A 27,976-nucleotide genomic window follows, 5' to 3' on the forward strand; every position below is an offset into this window, starting at 1 on the left:
TAAATATACTAGAATGAGGCAAGTATGGATTTTATTCCAACACTTAACTAGTAGGTATAATAAATATCATTGGGTTTGTTTTTTTTTTAAGGCATGGGATGGGGTGATGCTGGCCTTCTGTCTCATTCAAAGGTCTAGTTCAAAACTAAGTATATTAATGATGTGTTTGAGTCTTTACAGAAGCATTTGACTGCTGTCTAACTTGTATCCCATCTTCAGGATTGTGAAAGTCATGGGAATTTTAGGATTAATAAATACCATTACTCTATACTGGTTCTTTGATTTTATGTAACAGCTGATATACAGTGTCACAATTGAGAACTAGGACAGTATCTTCTGTAATTCATGACCATGCAAGTAATTTGCTCTCAGGGCTCTATTCACATCGGTTGGGAGTGTATTTCATTTAGACCTTAATAAACAGACCTTTTTCAAAGAAAGAAGATTCTGTTTGGCATCAGGAAGGAGGCTCAAAGGAATGGGCTTTCCAAATGACGCTTGTGTTACCTGTTGTTTTGAAAGCCTGTGAAATACTTTATGGATAAATATTATCACGTAGAATGAGGTCATCTTTTCATTTCTATACAGAAACAAAAAAGGAATTGGTCCTCGAAAGCAACCCGAAATGGGAAGCACTGACCGAAGTACTGAAGGAAATCGAGGCAGAAAATAAGGAGAGCGAAGCCCTTGGTGGTCCAGGTAGGAAAAAAAGAGATGGTGACATTTGCTTTCAAAATGCAGCACGTGAGTCCTCTTTGTTAGTTCTTTAAAAATAACTAACTTGGGCAACCTGGGTGGCTCAGCGGTTTAGTGCCTGCATTCAGCCCAGGGTGTGATCCTAGAGACCCGGGATCGAGTCCCACGTCGGGCTCCCTGCGTGGAGCCTGCTTCTCCCTCTGCCTGTGTCTCTGTCTCTCTGTCTCTCTCTCTCTCTCTGTCTTTGTGTGTGTCTCTCATGAATAAATAAATAAAATCCTTTAAAAAAATAAAATAAAAATAACTAACTTGATTTTGTTTATAAAGCATAAAAGAATAAATCCCAAAGGAACACCGAAATCCTGGTGGCAGCCTCATTTTTGTTCTTTTGATGTGATTTTCTCCAGGTTGAATCCTTGTATATTCATGAAAGCAGGGTTGTGTGTCTGTGTGTATGTGTGTGTGTGTGCTGGTTGCCTTCTCAGGACTTCTATTTAAAGAGGCAGCTAAATCTCCGCATACACGTTCACCAGGCTTTCAGTCTGGAATCCCCAAGGAGAAAGCTAATGGGCTTGCTTTATTCTCAGCAAGTGTCTTTCCAAAAAAGTCTTAACTGTTCTATGGAGCAGCATTGACCTAGCCTCCGCCAAAAAATTGCAGATTCCAGGGCTGCTGTCTTCAAACATGAGTATACTAATAGCTTAGCACGGTAGACCAAACCTGAACTACATTTAAAAATACAACTGTTATAAAATAAAACTAGATTAAAAAAAGAAAAAACTAGGGGCACCTGGGTGGCTCAGTGGTTGAGCATCTGCCTTTGGCTCAGGTCGTGATCCTGGGGTCCTAGGATCAAGTCCCACTTCAGGCTCCCCGCGGGGAGCCTGCTTCTTCCTCTCCCTTTGTCTCTGCCTCTTTCTCTGTGTGTGTATCATGAATAAATAAATAAAATCCTTTTTTTAAAAAATCTATTGAGATTTTGAACTCCTATAAATCAGCAAAGGCAAGCACATAATTCTCATATTAGTAAATATACTGGTGATGTTATCCAAGAACCTCCAGTACTGTGATTGAAGACCCAAAGTCATGCATGCTCACTTAGGAAAACTGAAAAGTACGAAGGAAAAAGAGAAGGGGAAAAAATTATGTTTAGGAGCCATGCTGGCATATTTGCTTCCAGGGTTTCTTTTATGTATTTTCTGTCTCACATTATTGGGGTTATAGTGCAGATATAATTTCTGGATATATAATTAGCAAGTCAAATGATAATGTTCTTGAGACATATTACCACGTTTGACTTGTACAAAATTTTTGTGAATTTTCATTTCTTCTAGCAGCATAAAAGTTCATCTTTTTTTTTTTTTAAGATTCTGTATTTTAAAGATTTTATTTATTTATTCATGAGACACAGAGAGAGAGGCAGAGGGAGAAGGAGGCTCCCTGCGGGAAGCCTGATGCTGGACTTGATCCCAGGATGCCAGGATCACAACATGAGCCAAAGGCAGACGCCCAACCACTGAGCCACTCAAGTGGCTCATTTTTTAGTTTTATTTAATTTATTTATTAGAGAGATTATGGTTAGGGCGGGAGCAGAGGGAGAGGGAAAGAGAGAATCTCAAGCAGACTCCATGCTGAGCTCAGAGCCCAACAGGGCTCACAGATCCCAACAGATCCCACAACCCTGAGATGATGACCTGAGCCGAAATCAAGAGTCAGACCTTAACCAACTGAGCCACCCAGGTGCCCCAGATCTCATCTCTTTTTCATTTAGCAGACAATGACTGGTGATTCTGTATATATTCGTGTGCATATATACGTGTATATTGTAACAATTTTATTAATTTGATTGAAGAAAAATGTTATTCATTTGAAATTTGATGCTTGGTAAGCTTTTTCTTAAATGCTTTTCCTCTTTTGTGAATTGCCTTTTTTTTTTCCTTTGTCAATTTAGACTATGTCCTCAGTTTGTGTTGGCTTTTTATATGTTAAAGATATTGTCATTTATGGTAGTTGTTTGCTAAAGTTGTTTTTTGTCTTTATGCTAAGAAAGCTATGCTTTCTTAATGCATAGCTTTTTTCTTATATAGAGTCAATCTTAGATTGTAGATATCTGCTTTCTCTGAGATTTCTTCCATTGCTTTTAAGCCTAGAAAATCATTCCCATCCAGAAAGATGGAGAATGGTCCCCTTTTTTTTATGATTTAGTATTTAACATTTGACTCTATAATCCATTTGGAATTTATTTTGGTATATAAAATCCTCTGGAAAATTATTAATTAAAAAGAGCTTCTGTAAAGCCTCCATTATACCACAGCTACGCTTTCCTAAGACTAAATGTTTCTGGCTTCAACTTTACTCAAAAGATTTAACTAATCCTGCCAGAGAGGGAAAACATTTGATAAGCATCTGAGACCCTTTTTAAACAAACTGTGAATACTGTATCCTTCACGCCAAGGGGTAAGATGTATCTTCTTTGTCGGTGGAAGAGGCGAGTGGGCAGACAGGTAGGAAGTACAGGGACACGTGAGGTCATAGTAACATAACCCTGTTTCGTAATTTTAGGTCAGGTACTCATTTGTGCAAGCGATGACCGAACGTGTTCCCAGCTGAGAGAGTATATCACTATTGGAGCAGAGGCCTTCTTGATGAGGCTCTACAGGAAAACTTTTGAGAAGGACAGCAAAGCTGAAGAAGTGTGGATGAAACTTAGACATGAAGACAGTCCAAAGAGAATGGCGAGATCTAACAAAAGGCCTAAAGACCCCCAAAACAAACAAAGGGCTGCCACCAAAGAAAGGACTCTCAAAAAGAAAAAGCGAAGGTTAACCTTAACTCAGATGGTAGGAAAGTCTGAAGAACCAGACGAGGAACAGGATGTCAAGGAAGGCTATCCTAGAGACACGGGCAGTAGCCCAGAAAGCTCCCTAGAAGAAATTAAGCATGAGGAATTTGATTTAAACTTGTCATCTGATGCCGCTTATGGACTCCTGAAAGACCCGCTTACCATCCTCCATCCACTCCTGGGCTGTAGTGACCCCTACGCTCTGACAAGGGTGCTCCATGAAGTGGAACCAAGATACGTGGTTCTGTACGATGCGGAGCTGACGTTTGTTCGCCAGCTTGAAATTTACAGGGCAAGCAGGCCCGGGAAGCCTCTAAGGCAAGTTATAAAGAATATTAGCCATTTCTTCTCTCTTTTTTTGTGTACATATATGTATTTTTTAAAAAGCTGAAGTATAGTTGACATATAATATTAAATTAGGTTCAAGTGTACAAAATAGTGATTCAATAATTCTACACATTACAAAATGCCTGCCATGATCAGTGTATTATGATATTATGTTCCCCACAGATTATTTATTTTATAAGTTTGTACCCCTTAGTCCCCTTCATTGATTTTACCCTTTCATCCCACCCACACCCCCCTTAGGCAACCATCATTGTGTTCTCTATTTGAGTCTGTTTCTCTCTTTGTTGTTTGTGCATTTTGTTTTGTTCTGTTTTGTTGTTTTTTGTTTTTTGTTTTTTTAGATTCCACATATAAATGAAATCAAATGGTATTTGTCAGTCTCCATCAGGCTTATTTCACTGAACATACCTACCCTCTAGGTCCATACATGTTGTGGCAAATGGCAAGATTTTATTCTTTTTTATGACTGAGTAATATTCCATTGAGCCTTATTCTTTTAAAGGCTTCAATTTCACAGTTCTTTAGGCTTTCACACAGATGCTGTACCTGTTCCACATGGATTTTCTTTAATATTCTGTTGTTATGATGTGGGTTATGTTTATGAAACCTTCTTTTGCTTTCTGATCCACCAGGGAAGTTTGCACAGGAAGGATGACAACTATAGTAGAACAACAAATCTAGGAAGCTATCTGTGTTCTGGTTACTTGATGCTTTGTTGTTCTGTACTGTACCCTTTGTGCATTGGTTGTAGTTTATGGGATGCTGTATCTGAACAAATCTAGGAAATGTATCATATCCTAACTTCCACCAAAAATTACTATAATTATGGCTCAGCTAAATGGTTTTGATCTTCTAAAATGTCGTTCTTGTAAATTTCAAGAACTGACTCTAAATTGCATCCACATAAAATGAAAGTATTTGGGAAATTATTGTACCATGTTTTCTTGAGTTTCAAGAAATAGCAGATTAAAGAAAAAAAATCTACAGAAATATCAGATGAGAAAATGATGCCTCTCAAAGAATATAGTGTTCTGGGTCTCAAATTATCTGAGAGAAATAAACAGCAAAATTAATATCCTGAACTCAGCCTGAACCAAAAACAGAGCCAAAAGAAACCTTCCTAGCAGTTTAACTAATGCAGGCTTCCAGAGCAGCGATGAACGGAGCAGGTGGGTAAGAAATTACACAGGATGAAGAGATTAGATGAAGCTGATCAGATAATTATAGGCTGCTAAATTTTTCAGACTTTGCTGCTGATCAACTTTGTAGATACCTCATGTGCTCCCAAATTCTTTGTTGCCTGAGAATGGAATAGTGTGATATTTGGAAACAAAATGTCAGAGTCAGAGGGGACCTTGCATTCAGCTGTTCCCTCTGTCAGTAGGAAACTAAGATCCAATAATAATGGATGACTTGCTCTTGGCCACATAGTATTTCTGGGGGAGAGCTGAGGTCTTTGGGCTCATTGTCTGATGGTTTTTTTCTCTGTACACACTTCAAAAAAATATATAACCTAGAAACATGTAATCCAGAAGAAAAGTCGAAAGTATAAAAAGGAAAAACCTCTGATAGTTGCAGAAGAGGGAGAGAGGAGATGCTTATTAAATCAGCCTCTGAGCTACAAATAAGATAGAAAAGCAGTCCTTCCTAAGAGAAAATAATACGTCGAATTATTTTCTTAAGCCCTATATCATCCGTGTGTCTTCTGCATCTGTGTGTTTATGTAACACATGCACTGCCTTGGTTCTGTGAAGACACAGATAAAAAAAGCGCCGAGTAGGAAGATGAAGGTCATATAGATTTCATTTGTTTATTTCTCACTAATGTGAACTTTACACAATCTGCGTTTTATAACTACTATCCAACTTTGCAAATGATCGTTTGGCAGAGGTGTAAAGAAAAAACTGAAAAAAAAAGAGAAGCCGCTGAGATTTTGCATTTTCTGATTTGTTTATAGTCATGAAGCAAGAATTATTCTATCCCTCTAGTTATATTTCAGTGTTTACCTGAACTCTATTCCTCCTTTCGGTAAAGGAGGAAAAAAATGTGGTAATGAGACTTTTACCAGGTGGGGTTGCAGCAGCTTAATTTTAGGTACGTGATTAATGGAGCCTTTTATTCTTGGTCAAATATTTATTATTTGAGCAGTGTAGATTGCTGATTTTGAATGCTGCGCTCTTCCTTTCAGGGATTAAAAATTGTGTTTTTTTAGCCTAAAAGAGTTCTGTTTTAACTGGCAGGGTCTACTTTCTTATATATGGAGGTTCAACCGAGGAACAGCGCTATCTCACTGCCCTGCGGAAGGAAAAGGAAGCTTTTGAGAAACTCATAAGGTAATACGTAGAGGCCTTTCAAGATGTAGAGGCTTCTCTGAGTGGGGGCCTACCTAATTGCCCTCAGGAAAGATGGAGAAGGAAGGAGGCTCGGAGGGTCACCTCAAGATAAACCTGTGGTCTGATTCAGCCCTGGGCTATATGCACATTTCTTGTCCCCTCCTTGTCTTTTCCATCTTCTCCAGTTGCCTTTCAGTGATTTAACAGAATATTGGAAACGTGGCGAGAACTGCTTTTCTGCTTGTAAAGACTCGTAACAGAGAACACCAGAAATACAGCTTAGCCACCCCTTTTCTCAAGAAATACGTTCTTAAATCTCCCCCCTCCCCTACACACACAAGCTTTCTCCCTTCCCTTGGAATTATGATTTATTTTCTCCTGGTAAAATTGCCGTTGTCTGTGGGTGGGTGACCGCCTTACCATTTGCTGGGAAATGCTTTTACATTCCCCCACCCCCACCCCTACTGCTGGTTCAGATCACCAGCAGTAGAATCACTCTGGGAAAATACTGTTTTGAAGGTGTGATGTTGATCTGAACGTACGTGTACTGTTTCTAGGATGAGCGTCTGGTAATACTCCGAATCCAAATAGAAAATGCTTTCCAGTGTCACATAAGGAAAATGTTCCAAGTGACATATGCACAGACTGGATGGCCACCTTTTACACCCCCGCAGGTGTTTGAGAAATCTGATAACCTTGCACCGGGGGTGTTGTCAAGGAGATGGCAGCCTCGTGAGGGAAGATGTGTCACATGGTCTCTAAGGGACCTCAAAAGCCAGGGCGGGGGCTAGACAGGGCATCCTTGAGCTGAGCCAGAGAAATGGCTAGACCAGAGGAGAACACGGCTTGGGCTGACCAATCTTCCAAGCCTCAGACGTGGGTAATGTATCAATGGCAACAAGAGGGCGGAAATCATTTTTAGTGGCTGTTAGCCTGCCAGGGCTCCACACAGAATTTCAAAATAGACAGCCTTCCTCCAACACTGACTGTGGGCTCTCAGTGTACACCTAAAATATCCCTGTGCCCCATTTCATCCAGGGCATACGTTCCGGGGACTTACCGCATCAGTGCCACTGAGTCCCCGTGGAGGGGCTTGGCAGGTTACATGGGCAGGACCCTTCCCCCCCCCACCCCCTGTATCTTCTGGTTTTACCCCATGCCTTGGCCATGGATTCTTCTAGCCTGTGGTCAGTCCTTTCACCCTATGAAAATGTTTTCTATTAAAATGCTCTCTGGGATGGTTTTCTGGGATATGTATGTGTATGTACAGGTGGGGTTTTTAAAAATATTTTATTTATTTATTTGAGGGAGAGAGCATGAGCCAGAGGGGAGGGCAGAGGGAAAGGGAGAAGTAGACTCTTTGCTAGGAGGGAGCCAAACTTGGGGGCTCGATCCCAGGACCCCAGGATCATGACCTGAGCTGAAGGCAGACGCTTAACCAACTGAGCCACCCAGGCACCCCTAGATATATGTTTTTTGGAACAATATTTCAAGAAGTGTGATAACCAGGCAGGTGTTAAACAGCCTGCCTCTTCTTGTCCAAAGCTTTCAGTGCTTCTCTATGTCTTCTAGAGAAGACCTTCACTCCCCCAAGACTCTAAACAGTCAACAGATATTTACTGAGCTTCTGTTAGGCACCAAGCTCTGTGCTAATAATAAAATGCTATAGTCACAGCGTTGCCGGAAGTCTCTGCCCTCCTCAAGCTTATCCTATAGTGGAAAAGGTGAACGTTAAGTCCCTATGAATGTTCCACGAAGCAGACATGTTCAAAGTCTGGCTGCAAAGGTGAAAGAACGGGGTACACTAGCACATGTCAGAGAGACCTGGCCAGTGTGGGGACCGGGGTGGCCTTATGAAAGAAGTGACAGATAAGCCACCTGAGGGATGGAGCAGGGAAACAAGTCAGGAGAAACAGCGGTAGCCAAGATGAGGTTGAAGAAGAGAGAGAAGGCAACAGATATGAAGGAGATGGAATCAAAGAATTGGTGCTACAGGATGTGGGCCAGTACCTCCTAACCTTAGTCCCTTACTCTTCACAAAACATGCTCTGCAGGAGGCTTCACCGGTTAACCGTCGCCAAGTTACAGAGGAGCACGCAGAACTGAGATCACTCAGATTAGGATTCTGGTGTTCACATTGAGGGCCCCGCAAGACCACCCTCAGGCTCGGTGATTCACTAGTAAGGCCCACAGGAGCCAGAAAAAAACCGGACACTCACAGTCTGGGTTTATGACAGCAAAATAATACAGATTAAAATCAGCAAAGGGTAAGAAGCGATGGGGCAAAGTCCAGGAAAACCCAGGCGTGAGCTCCCAGGCGTCCTCTCCCTGTGGAGTCCTGCCGATGTGCTTCATCTTCCAGCTGCAAGGTGTGACAGCACTTGCTGAGCTTGGCAACAAGGGGGCTTCCTCACGCTTTGGGGTCCAGTGTTTTTATTGGGGGTCAGTCACATAGCCACAGAGTACGCACATGACAGACTCCAGCCCTGCAGAGCAAAAACAGGTATTCACCATAAATCAAGTTGTGAGCATAAATCATCTGATCAGACTGGTGCCATGTGACCCTCCCCTCCCCCAGGCCTCAGACAGAATGTTCTAAGCATTCAGAGCTCATCCTCCTAGAAGCCTTCCTGAGGAGACTGGGCCTTTCCTGCAGAGTTGTAGCCAAAAGAGCCTGCTAGGATGTGGGGAAGAAGGCACCTGGGTAGGTGAGTTTTTATGCCCCAGGCTGCGCCTTCTTCAGTGCATCAGGAAACCTCATCTAGAAAAGAGTATTTTGAGTGGATTGTCACAAGGTACCACGGCCCCATGCCACTCCTGTTTCATATAAGTGAGTCTCCACACCAGAAGGGCTGGGTGACAACGTGTGTATAAGCCTGGCATATACTAGAAACCACCAACAGAATCCGGAACATGGACTACTGTCTATGAGATAATTCCCATATCAGATTTTAATGTAATTTTATCTGTGGCCCAGCTTAATCTCCTAGCTCTCAATGGTGACCGTCTACTTATTATGAGTTAGATCTTCCCATATTACACAACAACCAGGTAGTTACACCATTTAGAATCTTAAGGCATTTACTTTCCCAGAAAACTTGGGGAATTTGAGAAGTATTTGTTTTGAAAAGGAAAATATAAATGAAGCGTGTTGCAGAAAGAGCATTTGCACCGAGCCTGTGCTTAGAAATTTAATGTGAGAATAAGACAACGTGCTTTTGCCAGGACCTCCGTGGGTGATGTCGTAAGAATAAAAGCAGTGCTCCTATTTAAAATAACCCAAAAGGAATGAATCTGGCAAACTGGCAGTGGAAGGAGAGCTTGCCTGGGCTAGATCAGTCGATTACAGATGACAAGAGGAAAAAAACGACTCTCCTAAGTATTGATAATAAAATGCTCCCTGGGTAGAAAAATTGGCAGTAATATTCTGAGTATACATAGTTTTGGAGAGGTCACTGCTTTTCAAAGGCAAGGGTAAGATTCTTTGGAATCTTAGTTAGAAAATGTGATCGCCAGGGCACCTGGCCGGCTCCGTAGGTGAAGCACACGACTCTTGATCTCCAGTTTGTGAGTTCGAGCCCCACGCTGCGTGTGGAGATTCCTTAAATCATAAAAAGAAAATTTAAAAAAAAAGAAACTGTGATTCCAAAAATGAGTTAGCATGAGGACCAGAATACATGCCCATTGGAGGAAGATTCCTAGTTCAGCACCTCCTCCCTATATTATCATGTTGTACAAGCTATTCAGATATCATTAGAGACATTGAAGCAAAAATAAGAAACTCCTATACTCCAGATTAAGTGAAAATAGGAACCTGCATTTTTAAAAATATTTTATTTATTTATTCATGAGAGACAGAGAAAAAGAGGCAGAGACACAGACAGAGGGAGAAGCAGGCCCCATGCAGGGAACCCGACGTGGGACTCGATCCCGGGGCCCCAGGATCACGCCCTGGGCTGAAGGCAGGCGCTAAATTGCTGAGCCACCTAGGGATTCCCACGGAATCTGCATTTTTAATTAGTAATTTGTATCTGTCACACAGAGTGAGTTGGATAATTATGCTAACTATTGAAAGCAAAGAACTAAATATTTATAATGATGGCAAATTTCTGTTCCCCTAAACATTTGTGTTACCAGTTAGGGAGACCTATCATGTGCTTCACAATCCAGGCTTCATTTCAGGAGTTTATTATTTCTCGGATTCAATATGCAGTTAAATTATAACATTTCACAGTAAACTAGCTGTTTTTATATGACAATATTAATTGAAACCTCTGTGGAATCATTTGAAACAAATCTTCGGTTTTTCAGCATTGTCACAGATAATTAGAGGATGAGGTTACCGCATTATACATACTTTTATAATAACAGCTAACATTTTATAATGCCTGGTATGTGCCAGGCACTGTTCTGAGTACCTTATACATTGGATAATCCTCCTAATGTGCCTCTTTTGAGGTAGGTTTTATTATTATGCCCATTTTACAGATGAAATTGAGGCACAGAGCCATTAAACTACTTGCCTAAGGCCACATGGCTGGTCAGGGGATTCAGATCCACAAAATACGGATTCATACTCTAAGCCACTAGACCACTCAGCCTCTCACAGGGTACAGATTAATCAGGAAACTGGGGTGCCCCCGTGTGTGATGTATAGCTTAGCCAGTAAAGTAAATTGAAATAAAGGGGGAAGAGATCCCAGTATTAATCCCAAATGTTAAAGAAAAAGAAATTGAAGAGCAAGAACTTGTCTGGATAGCTTGCCTCTTGTCTTCAACTGGAGCCTAGGAGGTATCATGGAGCAGTAAGGAGTGGCTGTCCAGCAGGCCCCACTTGCCGCCCGTATTAAGAATCTTGAGGCAACCTGGACCTGGAACCGTGCCCGGCCCCTTGCATGAACTAGTTACCAAATGTCATACTAAAAATAGCTTTGCATTTGTATATTGTTTTAGAGTATAGAACTCAAAGTTGTAATTTCTGTTCTTTAGTGGTATCTTCGAGTAGTGCCCTGTTCTAACACATCGTTTACCCAAGGTGGTTGGAATATCCATCCATCTGGTTTTATTTCCTTTACTTGGAAAATCTGTGCTGTTTCAACCCCTTATTGAAATTATGAGTGAGTCCTGAGTCCCTTGTGTGTCACCGTAACCCGGGCTCTGTTACTGCCGTTGGGCAGTGCCACCATCGTTTCCTGCCTGTTCTTGCTTCTCCTACTCAGTTTCATACCCCACGAGGGAAGTGAGCCAGCCTCATACATTCCCTCTTCCCCTCTGACCCCAGCACCAGTCGGACACATAGCGCTTGCTGGTTCATGGATTGATGATAACGTACTTCCCTGGTTTTGACAAATAAGACCATGGCAAGCCTGGCCTCCTCACTCTCTGGTTATCGAGGACATTGTCATGATTGTAGCCCCTGATAACAAATCTTAATTATGATTGAGCCAGGTGTGAGATACTGAGCTACCTTAAAGACAGGAATTACTGTGTAACCATATGTATATCCAGAGCTCCTAGCACCGCGGGTAGGAGCACTCCAGAAAGTTTTTTTAAGACAAATCCATGAGTGAGGGAATCCATGCTGCTCTATCACCTAAACTGAGTTCTTGATTTTTTTATTTATTTATTTATCTGTTTGTTTGTTTAAATCTCTGTTGGGAAATTTGTCCTACTGTGGATTTTGCCTTTTGAATTGAAAGTGTTTAATGGGGCCTCCCACCTGGTGTTTTTTTAAATCGAAGTCCTGTCATCTGTGCTTTGATTTTCTTAATCATTAGTCTTTAACCATTCCTATTAATGATTTACTCTGAACACATTGGAATATAAATGCTTTAAATTATTCTTTTTTTTTTTTTTAATGGAAGAGACCTTTTTTTTTTTTTTTAAGATTTTATTTATTCATGAGAGACACAGAGAGAGAAAGAGGCAGAGACACAGGCAGAGGGAGAAGCAGGCTCCATGCAGGGAGCCTGATGCGGGACTCGATCCCCAGTCTCCAGGATCAGGCCCTGAGCCGAAGGCAGTGCTAAACCGCTGAGCCACCCAGGCGGCCCGATTTAAATTATTCTTAATGCTCAGTACGATGTTAGCCTATTTTCATAAAAAGTCTCTTGGTGGCATTTTTTTACCTGCTTATTTCATGTCTCAAAGGATATGTTTCAAGGACATAAAGGATGGAAAATAAACAACTCTGGAAAATTGGAAGGAGCACCTAACCAAGAAGTTCCTCCTCCTTGCTTTACCCTTGCTCATCTGTGTAGGTTTATCTAACACATTTCTCATCTTGACGCTCTTGTGGCCATTTTCTGTATTATAATCGATAAAAGATTAAAATCTGGAATTTTGAAATTAGTTCAAAAAATATTTAAAATGGAGATGCCGGGGATCCCTGGGTGGCGCAGCGGTTTGGCGCCTGTCTTTGGCCCAGGGCGCGATCCTGGAGACCCGGGATCGAATCCCACATCGGGTTCCCGGTGCATGGAGCCTGCTTCTCCCTCTGCCTGTGTCTCTGCCTCTCTCTCTCTCTCTGTGACTATCATAAATAAATAAAATAAAAAAATTTAAAAAATAATAAAAAAAAATAATAAAATGGAGATGCCTGGGTGGCTCAGTGGTTGAGTGTCTGCCTTCATTCAGCTCAGGTCATGATCCTGGGGTCCCAGGATCGAGTCCTACATCGGGCTCCCTTCTTGGAGCCTGCTTCTCCCTCTGCCTGTGTCTCTGCCTCTCTCTTTCTCTGTGTCTCTCATGAATAAATAAATAAAATCTTTAAAAAAAAAATGTTTAAAATGTCCTGCCCAGGGAGAAGGCAAGCATGGTTGTCCCAGAGGGAAGGGAAGGCAGGGATGAAGGGAACCTGGACCTGGCAAGAGGCTCCGCAGTGGCAGGCACCCCCACCGACACGCGGAAAGCAGGTGAGTCCCATCCTGTAGCCAAGCGCTCCCGGTGCCTATGACGGAGGCTGGGGGAGGGGGGATAGGTTCCAGAGCTTCTCTGTAGAGGTGTGGTTTCTCTCCACAAACTCGTAAAAATGGGTGCCTACTCCCATCCCCAGAGCCAGCGCTGCCACCGTTCTCTCACCACGCGGCCCTCCCAGACCCCTGGCTCCTCATCTGTGAAATAAGGGGGCCCTGTTCTAAGCACCTTTCTAGGCCTCAAAGTTGGTCACGTTCCAGCACTGCTTGTAAACCTGGTTGGTTGGCTGAGATTCAGAATGTACCGTTGCCAAGAAACTTTTATAAATGGCAACGAGGTTCTTATTTTTACCCGAAGAAGCCGTTTTCCCTCAGATTAGACAGGAGCTGTTTGGAGCGCATCCCCACTTCGCTTCCTGCCCCCGTGTGCTGCTTCTTGGCACCTCCTCACATCCCAGGTGCGTGGCACCCTCGTTGCCGTGCGGCGCCTGAACCTTGGCATGCCAGCAAGAGCTGCTGAACTCCCTGCTGAATTCCAAGTGCAGCGGAACCCAGAAACAGTCCCCCCTCCCCGAAACCTCATCCCTCCATGGCAGCGACTGCTATCAGCCAAGTGGCCAGAGGAACACAATACGACTGAGCTGACTTCCCCTCTAGTGAGGACCCGGTTAGAGCCACGGGCCTCCTGGATCCAGTATCCTCTGGAATGCCTCAGGGGCTTGTCAAACTATGCAGCCACAGTCCTCACTCCGTGCAAATTCTCATTCAGTGGATCCGAAACGGGGCCCACATCTCGGAGCTTCTGATGTCAGCGGTCCCTGGACTGTGCTTTGGGAAACATGGCCTCAGAGCATCTAGGTCTTTTTTTTTTGAAGAAGGTCTTTATTAACTCCGATAGGTTGGTGACATTTCATGCAGAATATAGAACGTCAGGCCGAACGGAAGAAGCTAGATTTGAGCCTATAGGTGCCACACAGGTGCTCTTTACAGAAGTCTGTCCTTCTGAGTCTGTCCCACAGCTGCTCTAACACCACAACACACACTCCTTATCTCATAATTATTGTCATAAAATTCCAAAGTCCACATGGGTTTCACTAGGCTAAAACCAAGGCGTGAGCCCCAGCTGTGCTCCTCCCGGAGGCTGGAGGAGAGAATCTATATCCCTACCTTTCCCAGTTTCTAGAGGCACCTGCACTCTTTGGCTCCCAGCCCCATCCTCCACCTTCAGAGCCAGTGGCTTGGACTCTGACCCTCCTGCTTCTCTCTTTCACTTGTAAGGACCATTGGGCCCACCTGGATAATCCAGAAAAATCTCTCAATCCTGAGGTCCTAAATTTAATCACATTTGCAGTGTTGCTTTTGCCACGTAAAGTAACATATTTACAGTCCTGGGGATTAGGACATCGGCATCTTACAGCACCATTATTCTGAGTATAGAACCACCTTTAATTTGCTTTACAGGTGGTTCTGGGCACGCTCAAATATGGGAAGTTCTGTTCTACTGGCTTCTTCCTTTTTCTCCACATCCAGACTCACCGGTAAAAGCGCTAACGGCTCCAGAATTTTTCACAACAGCTTATAAGGCAGTTTACTCAGCAAACCTTTTTAAGCATCTAGTACGTGCCAGACTCTGTCATAGGAATTAGGAGTACGAAGGTCAGTAGAACTTGGGCAGTGCAACCATCAGGGACCGCACCAGAGAGAGGGCGATGGCAAACGCTGATGTTTGTGAATCATCATGACTCTCCTAACAGCTCTATTTAGTTTTAAGAGAAATTTCTTTTATTTACTCTGTAAACAAACCTTTCTGAAAACACAGAAAAATGAGGAATAACAACATGGGATATTATGTTACCGTGCATCAGAGGCTGACAACAGAAACACATTTTATTTTTTTTTAAGATTTATTTACTTATTTTAGGGAGAGTTCAAGCAGGGGGAAGGGGCAGAGGGAGAGAGAGAAGCAGGCTCCCCACTGAGTAGGGCGCCCGAATTCGGGCTGGATCCCAGGACCCTGAGATCATGACCTGAGCCAAAATCAAGTCCAAGGCTTAACCGACTGGACCACCCAGGCACCCCAGAAACTACAGATTTTAAACTTTTAATTATTCAACTTTGTGAGCTCTTCCTCAGTGACATCACTTATAGTGGTGCTTTTTTGTTCCTAGGCGGCCAGGAGCAGAACAGGACACAGCAAACAATCGTGGTGGACGTGCGGGAGTTTCGCAGTGAACTCCCATCCCTGATCCACCGTCGGGGCATCGACATCGAGCCCGTGACCCTGGAGGTCGGAGACTACATTCTGACCCCGGAAATGTGCGTGGAGCGCAAGAGCATCAGTGACCTGATTGGCTCTTTAAACAACGGCCGCCTGTACGGCCAATGCATCTCCATGTCCCGCTACTACAAGCGCCCGGTGCTGCTAATAGAGTTTGACCCCGGGAAGCCCTTCTCCCTCACTTCCCGGGGCGCCTTCCACCAAGAGATCTCCAGCAATGACATCAGTTCCAAACTCACCCTCCTCACGCTCCACTTCCCCAGACTCCGGATTCTCTGGTGCCCATCCCCTCACGCCACCGCTGAGCTGTTCGAGGAGCTGAAGCAAAACAAGCCACAGCCCGATGCAGCCACGGCCATGGCTGTCACGGCAGATTCTGAAACGCTCCCCGAGTCGGAAAAGTATAACCCTGGTCCCCAGGACTTCTTGTTAAAGATGCCAGGGGTGAATGCCAAAAACTGCCGTACCTTGATGCATCATGTAAAGAACATCGCAGAACTGGCCAGACTGTCGCAGGACCAGCTGGCGGGTGTTCTGGGCAACGCGGGCAATGCCAAGCAGCTCTATGACTTCATCCACACCTCCTATGCAGAGGTCCTGTCAAAGGGGAAAATGAGGAAATGAACCGTGAGACGGCCATCTCCTGGTCCCGTGACTGGGCTTCCCAGCTGCTCTTTGCCTGCACCTATAGGTCGCAGTTAATGATCGTCTCAGAATTTCATTGTCTTCCAGTGCTGAACGGCTGTGCCATCTGTTTCCTGGCTCTGTGGCCCAGAGGCCAAGATTCCTCCCAGAACTCTACGTTCAGGCCCTGTATTTACTCTGCCGTGCCCGCTCTCCTGGCTCCCTGTGCTGTCCAGGCCAGGGTCAGCATGCTCGGTTCTTAAGTGAGGTGGGTCTGGAGCAGGTGAGGTGTCCACAGGTGTTGATAGAAGGCCACTCTTGAAACAGGCAGAAGTTTATGTTTCTAACGCAAACCAATAAAATACAAGGTCACGTTCTTACCATCTTGCTTCAGAGGGGCCCCAAAACACAGAAGAGCACCCCTCTGCTCTCCCTCACCACTTCTCCCTGCATTGTTCTCAAGCACGTTCGTCCACCTTTCTACCCCTAACACAAATTCCTCGGGACTTCCTACTGCTGTTGTAAAACAGCCACCTCTACACATCGCCAGTTAACGTCCTAATCCCCTGAGTGTATGTAACATGCACTGTGGCTCGATTGTGCAAAGCCAGTCATTTTTAGACATGTGATGAATTATCTCTTTCCAGAATTTGATGGTGTTAAAGTGAAGGAGTCCTTAGAACACTCAGTTTCCAAATATTTAACCTCCTAAATCTGAGACCTCTGAGCCCGCCAAATGGCTAGAGTCTCTTGAGACTTTCTCTTTCCTGAGCCTCTCTTCACACGCCCTGAGACCACCAGCACCAGATCTTCTCCCCAAGCAGCCTAAGCTCACCTCTCGGTGCCCCCCACTCTATCTTGTGCCCCTGTGCAGAGCGCCTCCTTACATCTGTGTGAGGACTCCCATACAAACAAGTGAATGGCCCACCAAGTCTTTAAGATTTGGTTTTCCTTCCTGGAGTCAAGATAAAGGAATTTAAAAAGTAAATGGAAGATCAATGCATAGAATAGATAAGAATTCTAGAGAAATATAGACATATTTAAAAACTCACAAAACCATCTCCCTCTCAAACCTTCCAACTGAGTTAGGTTAGCTTTTTACCGAAGTGTACATACAGGGACCTTCATAGCATCTTTGTGCAGTTTTTAAACTTTTCTATTTCAACATTGTTGACGTAGGTATTATTTTCCTATCTAGTAATGAGTAGTAAATTTTCTACCTCAAGAGCTGATGCGAATATAGACATCAGCCCCGCTAGCCATACCGTGCACAGTTACACATTTTCCTCCGCATCAGCCATGTTTTTATTCATCACGGTGTTGGAACTCAGAGTAGACACTGGACCACATAACACAAAATGGTCTTCACCTTCACGGAAGTTCTTTCAACCAACCTCTCCAAGCTGAACCTCTCGTGTTGACTTCCTGCTCTCTCGGTATGTTAGCCTATGTTAATACTGCTAAAGTAGATGTGGATTTCAAACTCTATACAAGGGCACCGCAAGAATGAGTTGAGAGATATCAGGGAACCGTGTTGTTGTATGGATCTCTGTACAGTGATCTGAGGAATTGGGAAGAGGACAGGAAACAAAAATTAGCTTACATTAGATTAAAAGGTAGGGCTACTAAATTTTGTCCGAAGGTTAAAAAGATACGCTGGAGACTAGAAAACGAGATGTCGGGTACATATGTTAATTTTCACTTCTGTATGTACTGATTTAAGAGTCCAGTCGGGGCGAAAAGTACATTAAAAATGACGTCACACCTCCAAAGGAGATGGTTATCACCATTTTTCTTCATCCTATTGTAGCACTTCTGCTTGTGGTATATAGTTTCTGTTTTTTCTTGCATAATTCTACCTGCCTTATATTGTTCTTGCATTACAAGAAAAGGCAAATCGGAACATAGCACGTTTGTTTATATGGGTTCCACTCCAATTTAAGCTTTCAGAAATAAGCTGTATTCGTAAGGCCACCATTTTAAACAGCCCTTGTCATCTCGTACAACATAGAATACAGTCTTAATTGTATTTAGAGAGCCGGTGTCTCTCTCTCTTGGATTCTGTTATTTGCTGTTGTACGTACTGGACATTTGAAAGACAGATGAGCTGTTTCGTTGTGTATTTGAATTATGAATAGTAGTCTCTAATGAACTTGAAAATGCTCATTATAGACACAAGGCTCTCACCACCACTTCCCCTTCCAACTAAATAAATCTATTTTAAGCTGTCGTCAATGGTGAAAAACCTTCAATAGAACCATTATGTACTGACTTTTACCAAATTCTTTCACACATTTTTATAATCTAAGAATCTTTGGCAAAGGAACTAATGCATGAATTCGCAAAATTAATGTATCACTTTATTGCTTAGCATCATAGTTACCTTTGCCTTTTTTCTTTCAGAATAGTAAACATCCCGTTTACTTATGAACTCATGCTTAGCTTTTTTAAAAACATTTTTTAAAAGCCTGAGATCAGCTTTATTCTATTTTACCAAGTTTTTTGCATAAAAATCAGAGTGTATGAAAGCTGAGAGAAATCATTTTCAACCTTGTTTGTTTAAATCATAGTGCCTCTTGATTTTTAAAAAAAAAATATGCAAGAAATCATTTTATGCATTAATAGCAGCCATTTAAATAATGTCCTTTTGGCAAGACGTTGCCACTTCTTCAGTCTGGGGCTTAGGAGGCTGTATGTTTGAGTAGATCCAAAATGCCATTTCCCTGCTCATAAGGGACTGAAGATAATTGTCCCATTCATCAACCCATTGGGACACAGAAGGTTAAGTCTAGATTTGGTTGTGTTGAGATAACAGAACATAGAATTAATAAATGGCCTTCAGCAGGAAAGTCTACACTGAAGCAAATCCGAAGAAGTGGGTGAGACAGACATCATTAGTCTTTGCTTTTGTTTTTCAGGCATAATTTGATTTTCCTTTGGCTCAGAAAACTTCTTTAGGGAAATTCTCTTCTCTTTTGTTGCTCAGTTTAGCCTAGAAATGTCCTTTTAAAAACCAACAGTTTAGGAAAGTTCTTTTCTCAGTCTTAAATATATTAAAATGTATCCAGACTTCAATGTGAGTTGTCATTTTTCTTCATTATTTTGCTTTCTATTTTGGTTTATTGCTACTTCCTGTCCAATTCCAAACTTCAGGACTTAACTGTCTATATCCACAGGTTTTTGGTAAGCCACACCACTGCTGTTTTTTGATTTAAGGGAATGTATGTAAGCCAAAATTTGGATGGGAGGGAGACATAACTGATTTATATCAATTTGTAACAGGAGTTGTGTGTGAGTGTGTTTTTAATAAAATGTGTATTTATTCAGTATTTTCCTCAGCATTTTGTGGGCAAAGTAAAAATAACAATGCATAGTGAAAGGACATGTAATCCCAGCGCATCATATTTCCAACATGTTGGTAAATACAATTTAAAATGAAGAGAATATTTAATGTGTTTTTTGTTGTGCAGAATAAATGATTAAAGCCAAACTGTTCTTCCAACCCCTGCTTTCTGCTTTTGCGTTTGACTTGTGTGATAAACCCACTTTCTAAGGCCTTAGCATAATTTTCTTTAGGTTATTTTTCCCTTACTGCTTTTTATTTTGTACATCTGCCCTTAGAGAGGGGGAGAAAAAAGACTATTCTCCTTCTGAAAACACTCATTTGTTGACATGTAATGAATATGTGTAAGCACAATGCCTGGAACATCTTAACTCAACAGAGATTAATTTCCTGCCGCCCCTGACTCATACAGTTTTTTTGTTGTTGTTCCTTCAACGTCAAAGCTGAAAGTAAATTATCCTCTTGACACATCTAGAATTTACTGTAATCTCTTAAGTTTAATTATTATTAAATTAGTTGACTAATTGGCTCATTTTGATGATGTAGTTATTTTGGTTTCTGCTTTAAAATGTAGGACCAATCCCTTCTTAACAAGGCATAAGACAGGTTATTTCTCAAAACGTTGTAATGTCAGAATTAAGGCTTTGGTAGAATAATTAACCCTTTCTTAGGAGTAGTGATATAATCGTCATGACAAAGACCTAAAAGTACTATTACTTAAAAGCCTCTTTCGCTGCAGTGAATCCAAGTGACAGGTTAAGTCATTTGCCTGGTAGATGATGGAATCATGATTTGAACCCAAACAGTCTGACCCCAGAGCCCATGATGAAACACTGCTGATGAGTGGTCCACTTCCAGATACCTAATTACAGATGTGTCACAAAAAAAGCAAATTGGTTTGTTTCCGTGCCTCTCTGGGTTAATAATGTCAAAAGCAAATATGTAGAATTTGGAAATCGGTCAAAGAGCATACGGAGTACCTTTTCTGTTTACAGCTGGATGTTGTTGGGGTGCCTGGCTGGCTCAAGCATTGGAGCGTGTGGCTCTTGATCTCGGGGTCATGAGTTCAAGCCCCACACTGGGTGCAGAGATTACTTATAAAATGAAATTTAAAAAAGAGCTGGATGTCATCTAGTAGCGTATACTAACTACCTGGGGGTCATCTGATTTCCAGGGCTGGGTACCTCTTACTATTTTGCAACTGTATGAGAATAGAGGTTAACTTGTAGAAACCCCAACAGCGATACAAGTGATTCTTGTTCTGTAGCATTGCAAGGGTGTTGCCTAGGTAGCATTGCAAGAGTATTGCCTAGCAGGACCTGAACCGGTTCTACATTTATTAGCAAATTTATTTCTGCATTCATTGGACCAGCTACAAATCTCTGAGCCTTTAATTTTCTTTTAAATCAGTCCTAACATCTTATTGGTTTCCTCATTAATTGAATCTAATAAAGTCATTGACTTCTGTTGTTTTTGGGTTTTTTTTCTATTTGTATGAGAGTCATGTTTCTAACTTTCTGGAAAAATTATGCTTTGCAAGTGGTGTTGCCAATGTGAGCTCCCATATGATGCTAAAACTGTATTTCCAGCCTCATTCAACCTAAAATTAAACCTCATAAACTAGAAGATGGATACTATACATAGGCATGGATATATACTCATATATATTTAAGAACTGTACTTTGATACTAAGATGGTAATATTACAAACTATAAATTAATCAAACATTTAAGAACTGTAGACTCATTTTAAGATGCTCACTGGACCTCTGTTTCTCTGTTTACAAAAGCTCACCTGAATTTTCAATCTCAGTTCTGTTTCTGTCTAGCCCCTGACTGAGGCAGGAAACTGACCCCTGAATGAGAAAGAAGAGGAATTTTAGATATTCCCAATGATTCATTTGCCTGTGGAAGGTATTTCTATGCCAGAAGAGCACTGACTGCTCCCCGAGGGCCTGGGAGTCAGGTAAGCAAAATCAACTTGTGATTTCAACTAAGAGAGTTTCCTGGGATTCATGAAAATAGCAAATAGACCAGGTCTAATGAAGATGATGATATGCGGGGACCCTTTTCTAACAGAATTTGGTGTCAGTGTGAGCATGCCTTTCACTGAGAGCTTTGCTTTTCTGTGCAACTTTGTTTTTGGGAAGGGTGACGCCCAGCAGAAGCTTAAGGAAGCAGATAGTTTAGTAGACTAAGGGAAGCATGACTGGGCAGGTTTGTTTTCAGCGTGAGGCATTTACTGCAGAAGACAAAGGGCTGTCTCTGGGCTTGATGCTGCAAAAGCCCATGGCATTAAGGGACATTCAGCCTATGGTGAAGAGAAGTCAAAAAGCATGAACAAGTAAAATAAGTAAAATACCACAAGCAAGGTAGAAGTGTTCTGGAGGTCAGAGGAAGACGTCATATCCAGGTATAGGAATCTAGAATGGCCTCAGAGAGAAGGTAGGGCTCCAGATGAGTCTTGCAGCACAGCTACAATTTCATCAGACAGACGCAGGTAGTGCACACAAGTCCACGTCCAGAGCGTTAGCAAAGAAACAGGAAAAAAAATGATGGTGGGGACACCTGGGTGGTTCAACAGTTGAGCATCTGCCTTTGGCTCAGGATGTGATCCCAATTTAGGGATGAGTCCCTGTGAGGAGCCTGCTTCTCCCTCTGCCTGTGTCTCTGCCTCTCTCTGTGTCTCTCATGAATAAATAAATAAAATATTTTTTAAAAAAGAGAAAAATGGTGGTGTTTAAACAGAATTGAGAACAGATTTGGGGTAGTTCACTGGGCCATATCATAGGGGTCTCACGTGCTAGGCTTCAGGGGTTTGTTCTCATTTTAGCAGGAAATGAATGAGTAAGGGAAGGGCATGATCAAGAAATCTGCTTTACAACGCAGTCTGGCAGTAGTGAGTTCAAAATGGAAATATTAATTGAGCACTTACAACATGCTCGATGTTTTATGTATGTTACTCCACTACGGCTTCACAGCCTGAAGTAGGGATCTTCCCTGCTTTGCTGATGAGGCAGCTAAGACTGAGAGATTAAGAAATCAAAGTCACAACAGAAGCAAATAGCAGAGATGGGACTCAAACTCCAAAGCCTACTTTCTTTCCGCAGCACCTTGCCACCTAAAAGGAAGAACTGGAGGTAGAAAGACCATTCTGGAAGCTGTGGCAACAACCCAAGTGACGGAGAATGACAACCAGAACTAAGATTAGAGCTTTGGAAATGGAAAGAAGGCCAAGTATTGAAGAGGAATGTGGCAAAGAACATCGATGCCAGGGAGGAGTACATATTATTATTTAGGCTTTAAGCCAAGGCTCAGAAAATGATGATGCTGTGAAGAGAAGGAGTCTGGGGAAGGCCGTGATCATTTCGGAAAGAAGGTGAAGTTCAGTTTTGAACAAGGTTGATTTTGAAATAACCAATAGTCGGGCAGACAATCTCAATTCAAGGTGTAGCTGATGACATCTGTGCAGAAGTGAGAACCGACAGAGCACCCGGGTGGCTCGGTAAAGCGTCCAACTCATGATTTCAGCTCAGGTCATGAGATCCAGCCCCACATCTGCACTTGGCGGGGAGTCTGCTTGCAATTCTCTCTTTCTCTACCCATTCCCTCCCTCCACTCATGCTTTCTCTCTCTCTAAAATAAATGAATAAATTTTTAAAAATAAGAACCAAGGACGCCATTTAAATGGTTAACACGCAAACCAGAACATCAGAACATACCCAAATCTAGGAGGTGAGAACATAAGGGAGGCCGACTCTTCAGAGATCCTGAATCTCTCGTGGGCACCAGAATCAAACACGGCCAGGAATTTCATGGGAGTGACCCACAAGGGTTGGGGGCGAGCGTGGGTGCACCGGTGGCCTCAGACTACGACAGGGACAACACCTTAGAAAGCCCTGGGGTGTCCTGGGCGACAGTTCCAGGGAACTGGAGGGCTCACACCAGACGGGGGTGGGAGGAGGCCAGGTCCCAGTGCAGCTGGATAAAAAGAAGAGAGGCGAGCTCACTCTGAAGGTGATTTTGCATGCTGGTGATCAGAAGGAAGGAGCAGAGCAAAAGAAGGAAGATGCTAGAGACACAGCAGATCATTCATGGAAGCAAAACCCACCGCGGGGCATCCCGAAGGGAGGAGGGAGACGAGTGATTTTGTTCTTCTTCCTCCCACACACGGAAAACCCACTTTTGTATGGATTTGCCTCTTCTTCACATCTTACAGTTAGAGTACCGTGTCCCTCCCCAACTTAGAGCAGGACTGGCCAGTCACCAGAAGTCACAATGAGCCCTTTGCGGAAACCTATTTTAACGACACAACGCTGATGGTTGGCAGTGAGGTCAGCTCGTGTTTAAGCTGGCAGGCAGGGAATGGCCTAGAACCCCTCCGTTTGTAACCTGACCATATAGTTGTATGATTATTTAAAGCATCCCTCCTTGCAAGCAATTTATGAAACCAAAGGTCAAGGAGGCTAATGTCGCCTGAAAACACAGTCGGGATGGTCAAGCAGCCCTCCCCAGCCAATGCTAAGACTTGGTAAGGATTTTTATTTTGGTCGCCCTGAGCTTACTGTAACTGGGGCGGCTGAGTTGCTATGGTGATTTCTTCTCCAAACAGAGCATTTTGCCGCAATACCTTGAAACAGCAGATAGATCTCCTTTACGTCCACTGGATCGTGACATTAATTCTAGTTGAAACATTTCCCCCACGCTCCCATCAGGACTCGTGTGCAGGAATTTTCAGTCAAGGCCAAGACGGCACGGACTAAATAAATCGAAAGCCGGGCCCTTTGCACTGGGGGCTTTCACAACTGGCTGGCTGGCGGGCTCGGGGCCTGGAGCCTGACCACCGGCGGCGGGTTTGCAGCTGGGAGAAGGTTCCTCACTGAAGCAATTACGTGTTTAATGACTCCAAGGTGGGCATAAGCTGAAAGTTGTGACCCCCGCCCCCCCTGCCCTGTCACTAATAATTTGGGGGGTTGTTGGGCAGGATGCACAGAAAACTCAGCTGTCTCTTCCCATCCCACTTGCAAACCTCGGAGCTGCTAAGCTGCAGCGCTCAGAGCTGGAGCATGGGGAAGAAAGGGGGCCCCCTTCGAGGCCGGGGCTGGGGCGCTCCTCGTCTCCACCAGCAGGTGTCTCCGTTAAGTCACAGGTCCCCAAACTCGCTCTGCGGGAGTCGCCGGACGATTTCGGGATGACTGCGCTTTGAATGGGGGTGTCTCTGCCTCTGATTCTTGCCTAACCATGACCTGGGAGGCAAGAAAAGTAGCTGCCTATCTCCGGCATGACTCATGATAAACAAACGGAGGACAGACTGCCTCTTATCAGAGCCCGAGTATGTGCCCCAGGACCGTGGGTGAGTCAGCCTGGAAGTCGGGAGGCTTTTGTTGGTCCAAGGGATTTTTTTTTTTTCTCTGTGCAGAAGAGGTGGATGGGGTGCAAGGAGAGGGTGGTGGGCAGGGACTGCTATTGATTTCTTGGATTCAATCAGTGACCCCACACAGTGAGGCCCTGGGTTCAGGGGGCGGGGGGGTATCGAATTCCACCCCCACCCACCCACCCAGACCAAAAAGGCGTTCACATTGGAGGTTAAAACTGGCCGTGACCCCGTGGAACCCCATTTAGAATTAATGGAAGGGTTTGCAATCTGCGGCTTCACAACATACACATAGTGCCAATAAGCATCAAAGTGTACACTTTAGGGACGTGCAGTTTATTGCATGTGAACTACTCAAAGATTTTTTTTTTTTTAGGAAGAAATACAGTTAAATTGAGTGGAGGGGAAACAAACAAACAAACAAACCTGGCCAACTCATTTTTATCGTGATGTATCACGAAGCCCTCCGTCCACCCCCTCACTCCCAATCTCTCCCCTCCTGCGGCTCGGCATTTGGGTGTAAAGGCAGACCAAGTGCACACACCTGAAGGGAGCATGACATCATGTCACCTGGCGCTGATAGGCTGCTCCCCAGCCCGGCTCTCCCAGAGCCTGCGTTGCCAGGCGAGGGGGTTATTCAGTCCTCCTGCAGGAAGGAAGGCAGCGGGGACAGGTAAAGCGGAGGCTGGCAATAGGTGTGGAGTGGGGGCAGGTGTTGGGGTGCCAAGGGCAAAGCAGCACCCCTGAGGTCCCCCCGCCCCTCGCCGACTCCCCGGCAGCCTCCAGGCCACTGCAGGCTCTTTAGCCCCAGGTGCCTTCCTAGTTCTGCGAATGCAAGTCCGGTCAGGCCCAGGGCAGGATGGCTCACCCAAGGCTGTGCCAACAGGTGCCGCACACGTGAATGACTTCACACTTGCACACCAGCGAGCGACTTAGCTTAGGGAGAGGTGAACATGTGCGTCCTTTCGATGGTGCAAAAGGACCAAGCAGCTGGGGCAGGTGGAACGAAGCGAGGAGCAGCCCTGAGGGGCCGAGTGGCCCAGGTTTTGGTGCAAACGACCTCAGTTAGGAAAATAGGTGGGGGGGAGGGGATGTCCGTGGACTTGCTGCACTGCTTCTGCAAGCAGAAAAATGTCACTTTTTCTCCTTTCAGAGAATAGACGCTCAGCGCGCCCGAAGAGTGACTCTTCTTGTGCACCTGCTTCCCACCGCTTACCTGTTTCTCTCGCGTTTCCATGTGTCTGTTCCCCCTGCTGTCTCTTGGTGAATCAATTCAATGTTACGCATTAAAGTGGGGGGACCTGGGCAGCCTGAGTGGCTCAGTGGTTTAGCGCCGTCTTCAGCCCAGGTCGTGACCCCGGGATCCTGGGATCCAGTCCCACATCGGGCTCCCTGCATGGAACCTACTTCTCCCTCTGCCTGGGTCTCTGCTGCGCCCTCCCTCTGTGTGTGTGTGTGTGTGTGTGTCTCATGAATAAATAAATAAAGTATTTAAATAAATAGATAGATAGATAGATAAATAAATAAATAAAGTGGGGGGACCTGTCACCTTTCACAAGAAGGTCATTAATATAAGAGGGGCTCTGCCTTAAATCCCTGATCTCCCAGCCAAGTCACTGTCACCAAATGTGTGTTGTGTGAGAGTGTGTTTGTTGTGTAGGAGTGTCCAGGAGATGGAATATTTGAGGGTGTGGGGGTGTGTGGGTGCTGGGTGGGTATGTGAGTGCGTGTTATTTTCAGACTCCCTGGATTCTGTGTGCACTTCGAAGCGGTGTCCTTGCCACCGTGGCTGATCTCACATATAATGGACAGGCGTGTCCTTAATCTCTGAAGACAGGACTGAATTTCAACTCTCCTTTTGACGTCCACCCCCCCCCGCCCCCGGTAAATACATTCACACCTTTTTAGATCATTTTTCTTTGCTATAGAAATATAATCTGTAGGAGGATATTTCACTTAGCAAGTGTTTTCTCTTGTAAGCACATCTTCCATGTTACTATTTGGAAAACGAGGCCAAGTTTGCTCAGCAGACATTCATGAGGTGCCTACTGTGTGCCTGAAAAGTAGAACATAGCCCATAGACTAGAGTGACAGGCTATTTGTTCCCAGACTCTTAAAGAGTCTAAAAAGCAGAACCAGGCTTTGTATCTGTAATAACAGAATTATAGTCAAGTGTTACTTATATTAAAAAAGAAAAAAGAAAAACCCACTCATTGCCTGGAAATGACCAAACCTTCAAAGCGCTGTGCTATGCATTATGGGGTTCTGGGTGCTGTGAGCACAGGTTACAGAAGTGGTAAGAGTAGCCGTCGTGGCAAGCTGCCAGGCGAGGCCTTATTTCACATTTAATGCCTTGTAGGAATGAGATAGCATGAGCTGAGTCTTTTGAGCAGACGAGAGAGTTCAGTTGTCTTGAAAAGCCACGGATCCCACGTCCTATTTGTTCAGAATCTTCGGGCTAGTCACTGGTGTCCCTGAGTGGTGCCAGAGGGTACCTTTGAAATGGGAGAGAATTTTTATAAAGGGAAAGACGTTCTCCAGGTAGGTCTGTTTAATGTACTCCTTAGGGTGACTTAGGAGGTATATCCTTGTAATGTGGCTTTTAGTTGGTGCTTCAAACCTTTCCTCTGGGTCTCTTCCAAAGACATCTTCAATGTGTCACCCAAAGTCAAACTTTCTATGATTCCTCTCATTAATAATCTCGTTTCTCTTACTACCTTCTAACTTTGGTTTAACAGAAGGTTGTGTTTTTTTTTTTTTTGTCTTTTTTTTTTTTTTTTTAGGATTTTATTTATTTATTTGACAGAGAGGAAGAGCACAAGAAGGGGGAGCAGTGGTCAGAAGGAGAGGGAGAAGCAGACTCCCTGCTCAGCAAGTAGCCTGGTACAGGACTCCATCCTGGCACCCCAGGATCATGACCTGAGCCAAAGGCAGATGCTTAACTGACTGAGCCACCCAGGTGCTCCCGTTGTGTTTTTCTTTTCTTAACTGAGCTGCCACTACGTGGAATTGGAGTACTCATAATCTTGGCTTGTGAAGCATGCTCCCCAGTGATCCATGCACAACCTGCTTTGATTTAGTTTGTTGGTTTGAATAATGCAGAAAGTACTCAAGAAGTTACCACCTCCCGCAAAAAAAAAAAAAAAAAAGCTATCATAAGATGATAACCTACATCTAAGCCTAGAGGTCCACCCTCCCAACCCTATTATCCTGCTTCTCCCACCCA

At 43.8% G+C, this 27,976-nt stretch overlaps 1 protein-coding gene across 1 annotated transcript in view; it reads left to right on the top strand.

Annotated features, from left to right (window-relative positions):
• ERCC4 (ERCC excision repair 4, endonuclease catalytic subunit) overlaps positions 1–19,360 on the top strand; it is a 33,693-nt gene extending 14,333 nt beyond the window's left edge. Inside the window, exons 7-11 of the mRNA XM_055340483.1 lie at positions 589–699; positions 3,259–3,856; positions 6,127–6,219; positions 13,020–13,132; positions 15,301–19,360. Coding sequence (XP_055196458.1) covers positions 589–699; positions 3,259–3,856; positions 6,127–6,219; positions 13,020–13,132; positions 15,301–16,034 — 1,649 coding nt within the window. The 3' untranslated portion in view covers positions 16,035–19,360. The remainder of the gene's footprint in view (positions 1–588; positions 700–3,258; positions 3,857–6,126; positions 6,220–13,019; positions 13,133–15,300) is intronic.
• The last annotated feature ends 8,616 nt before the right edge of the window (positions 19,361–27,976 follow it).

The sequence above is a fragment of the Nyctereutes procyonoides genome, unplaced genomic scaffold (genome assembly GCF_905146905.1).
Source record: "Nyctereutes procyonoides isolate TBG_1078 unplaced genomic scaffold, NYPRO_anot_genome, whole genome shotgun sequence".
Classification (NCBI taxonomy): Eukaryota; Metazoa; Chordata; class Mammalia; order Carnivora; family Canidae; genus Nyctereutes; species Nyctereutes procyonoides.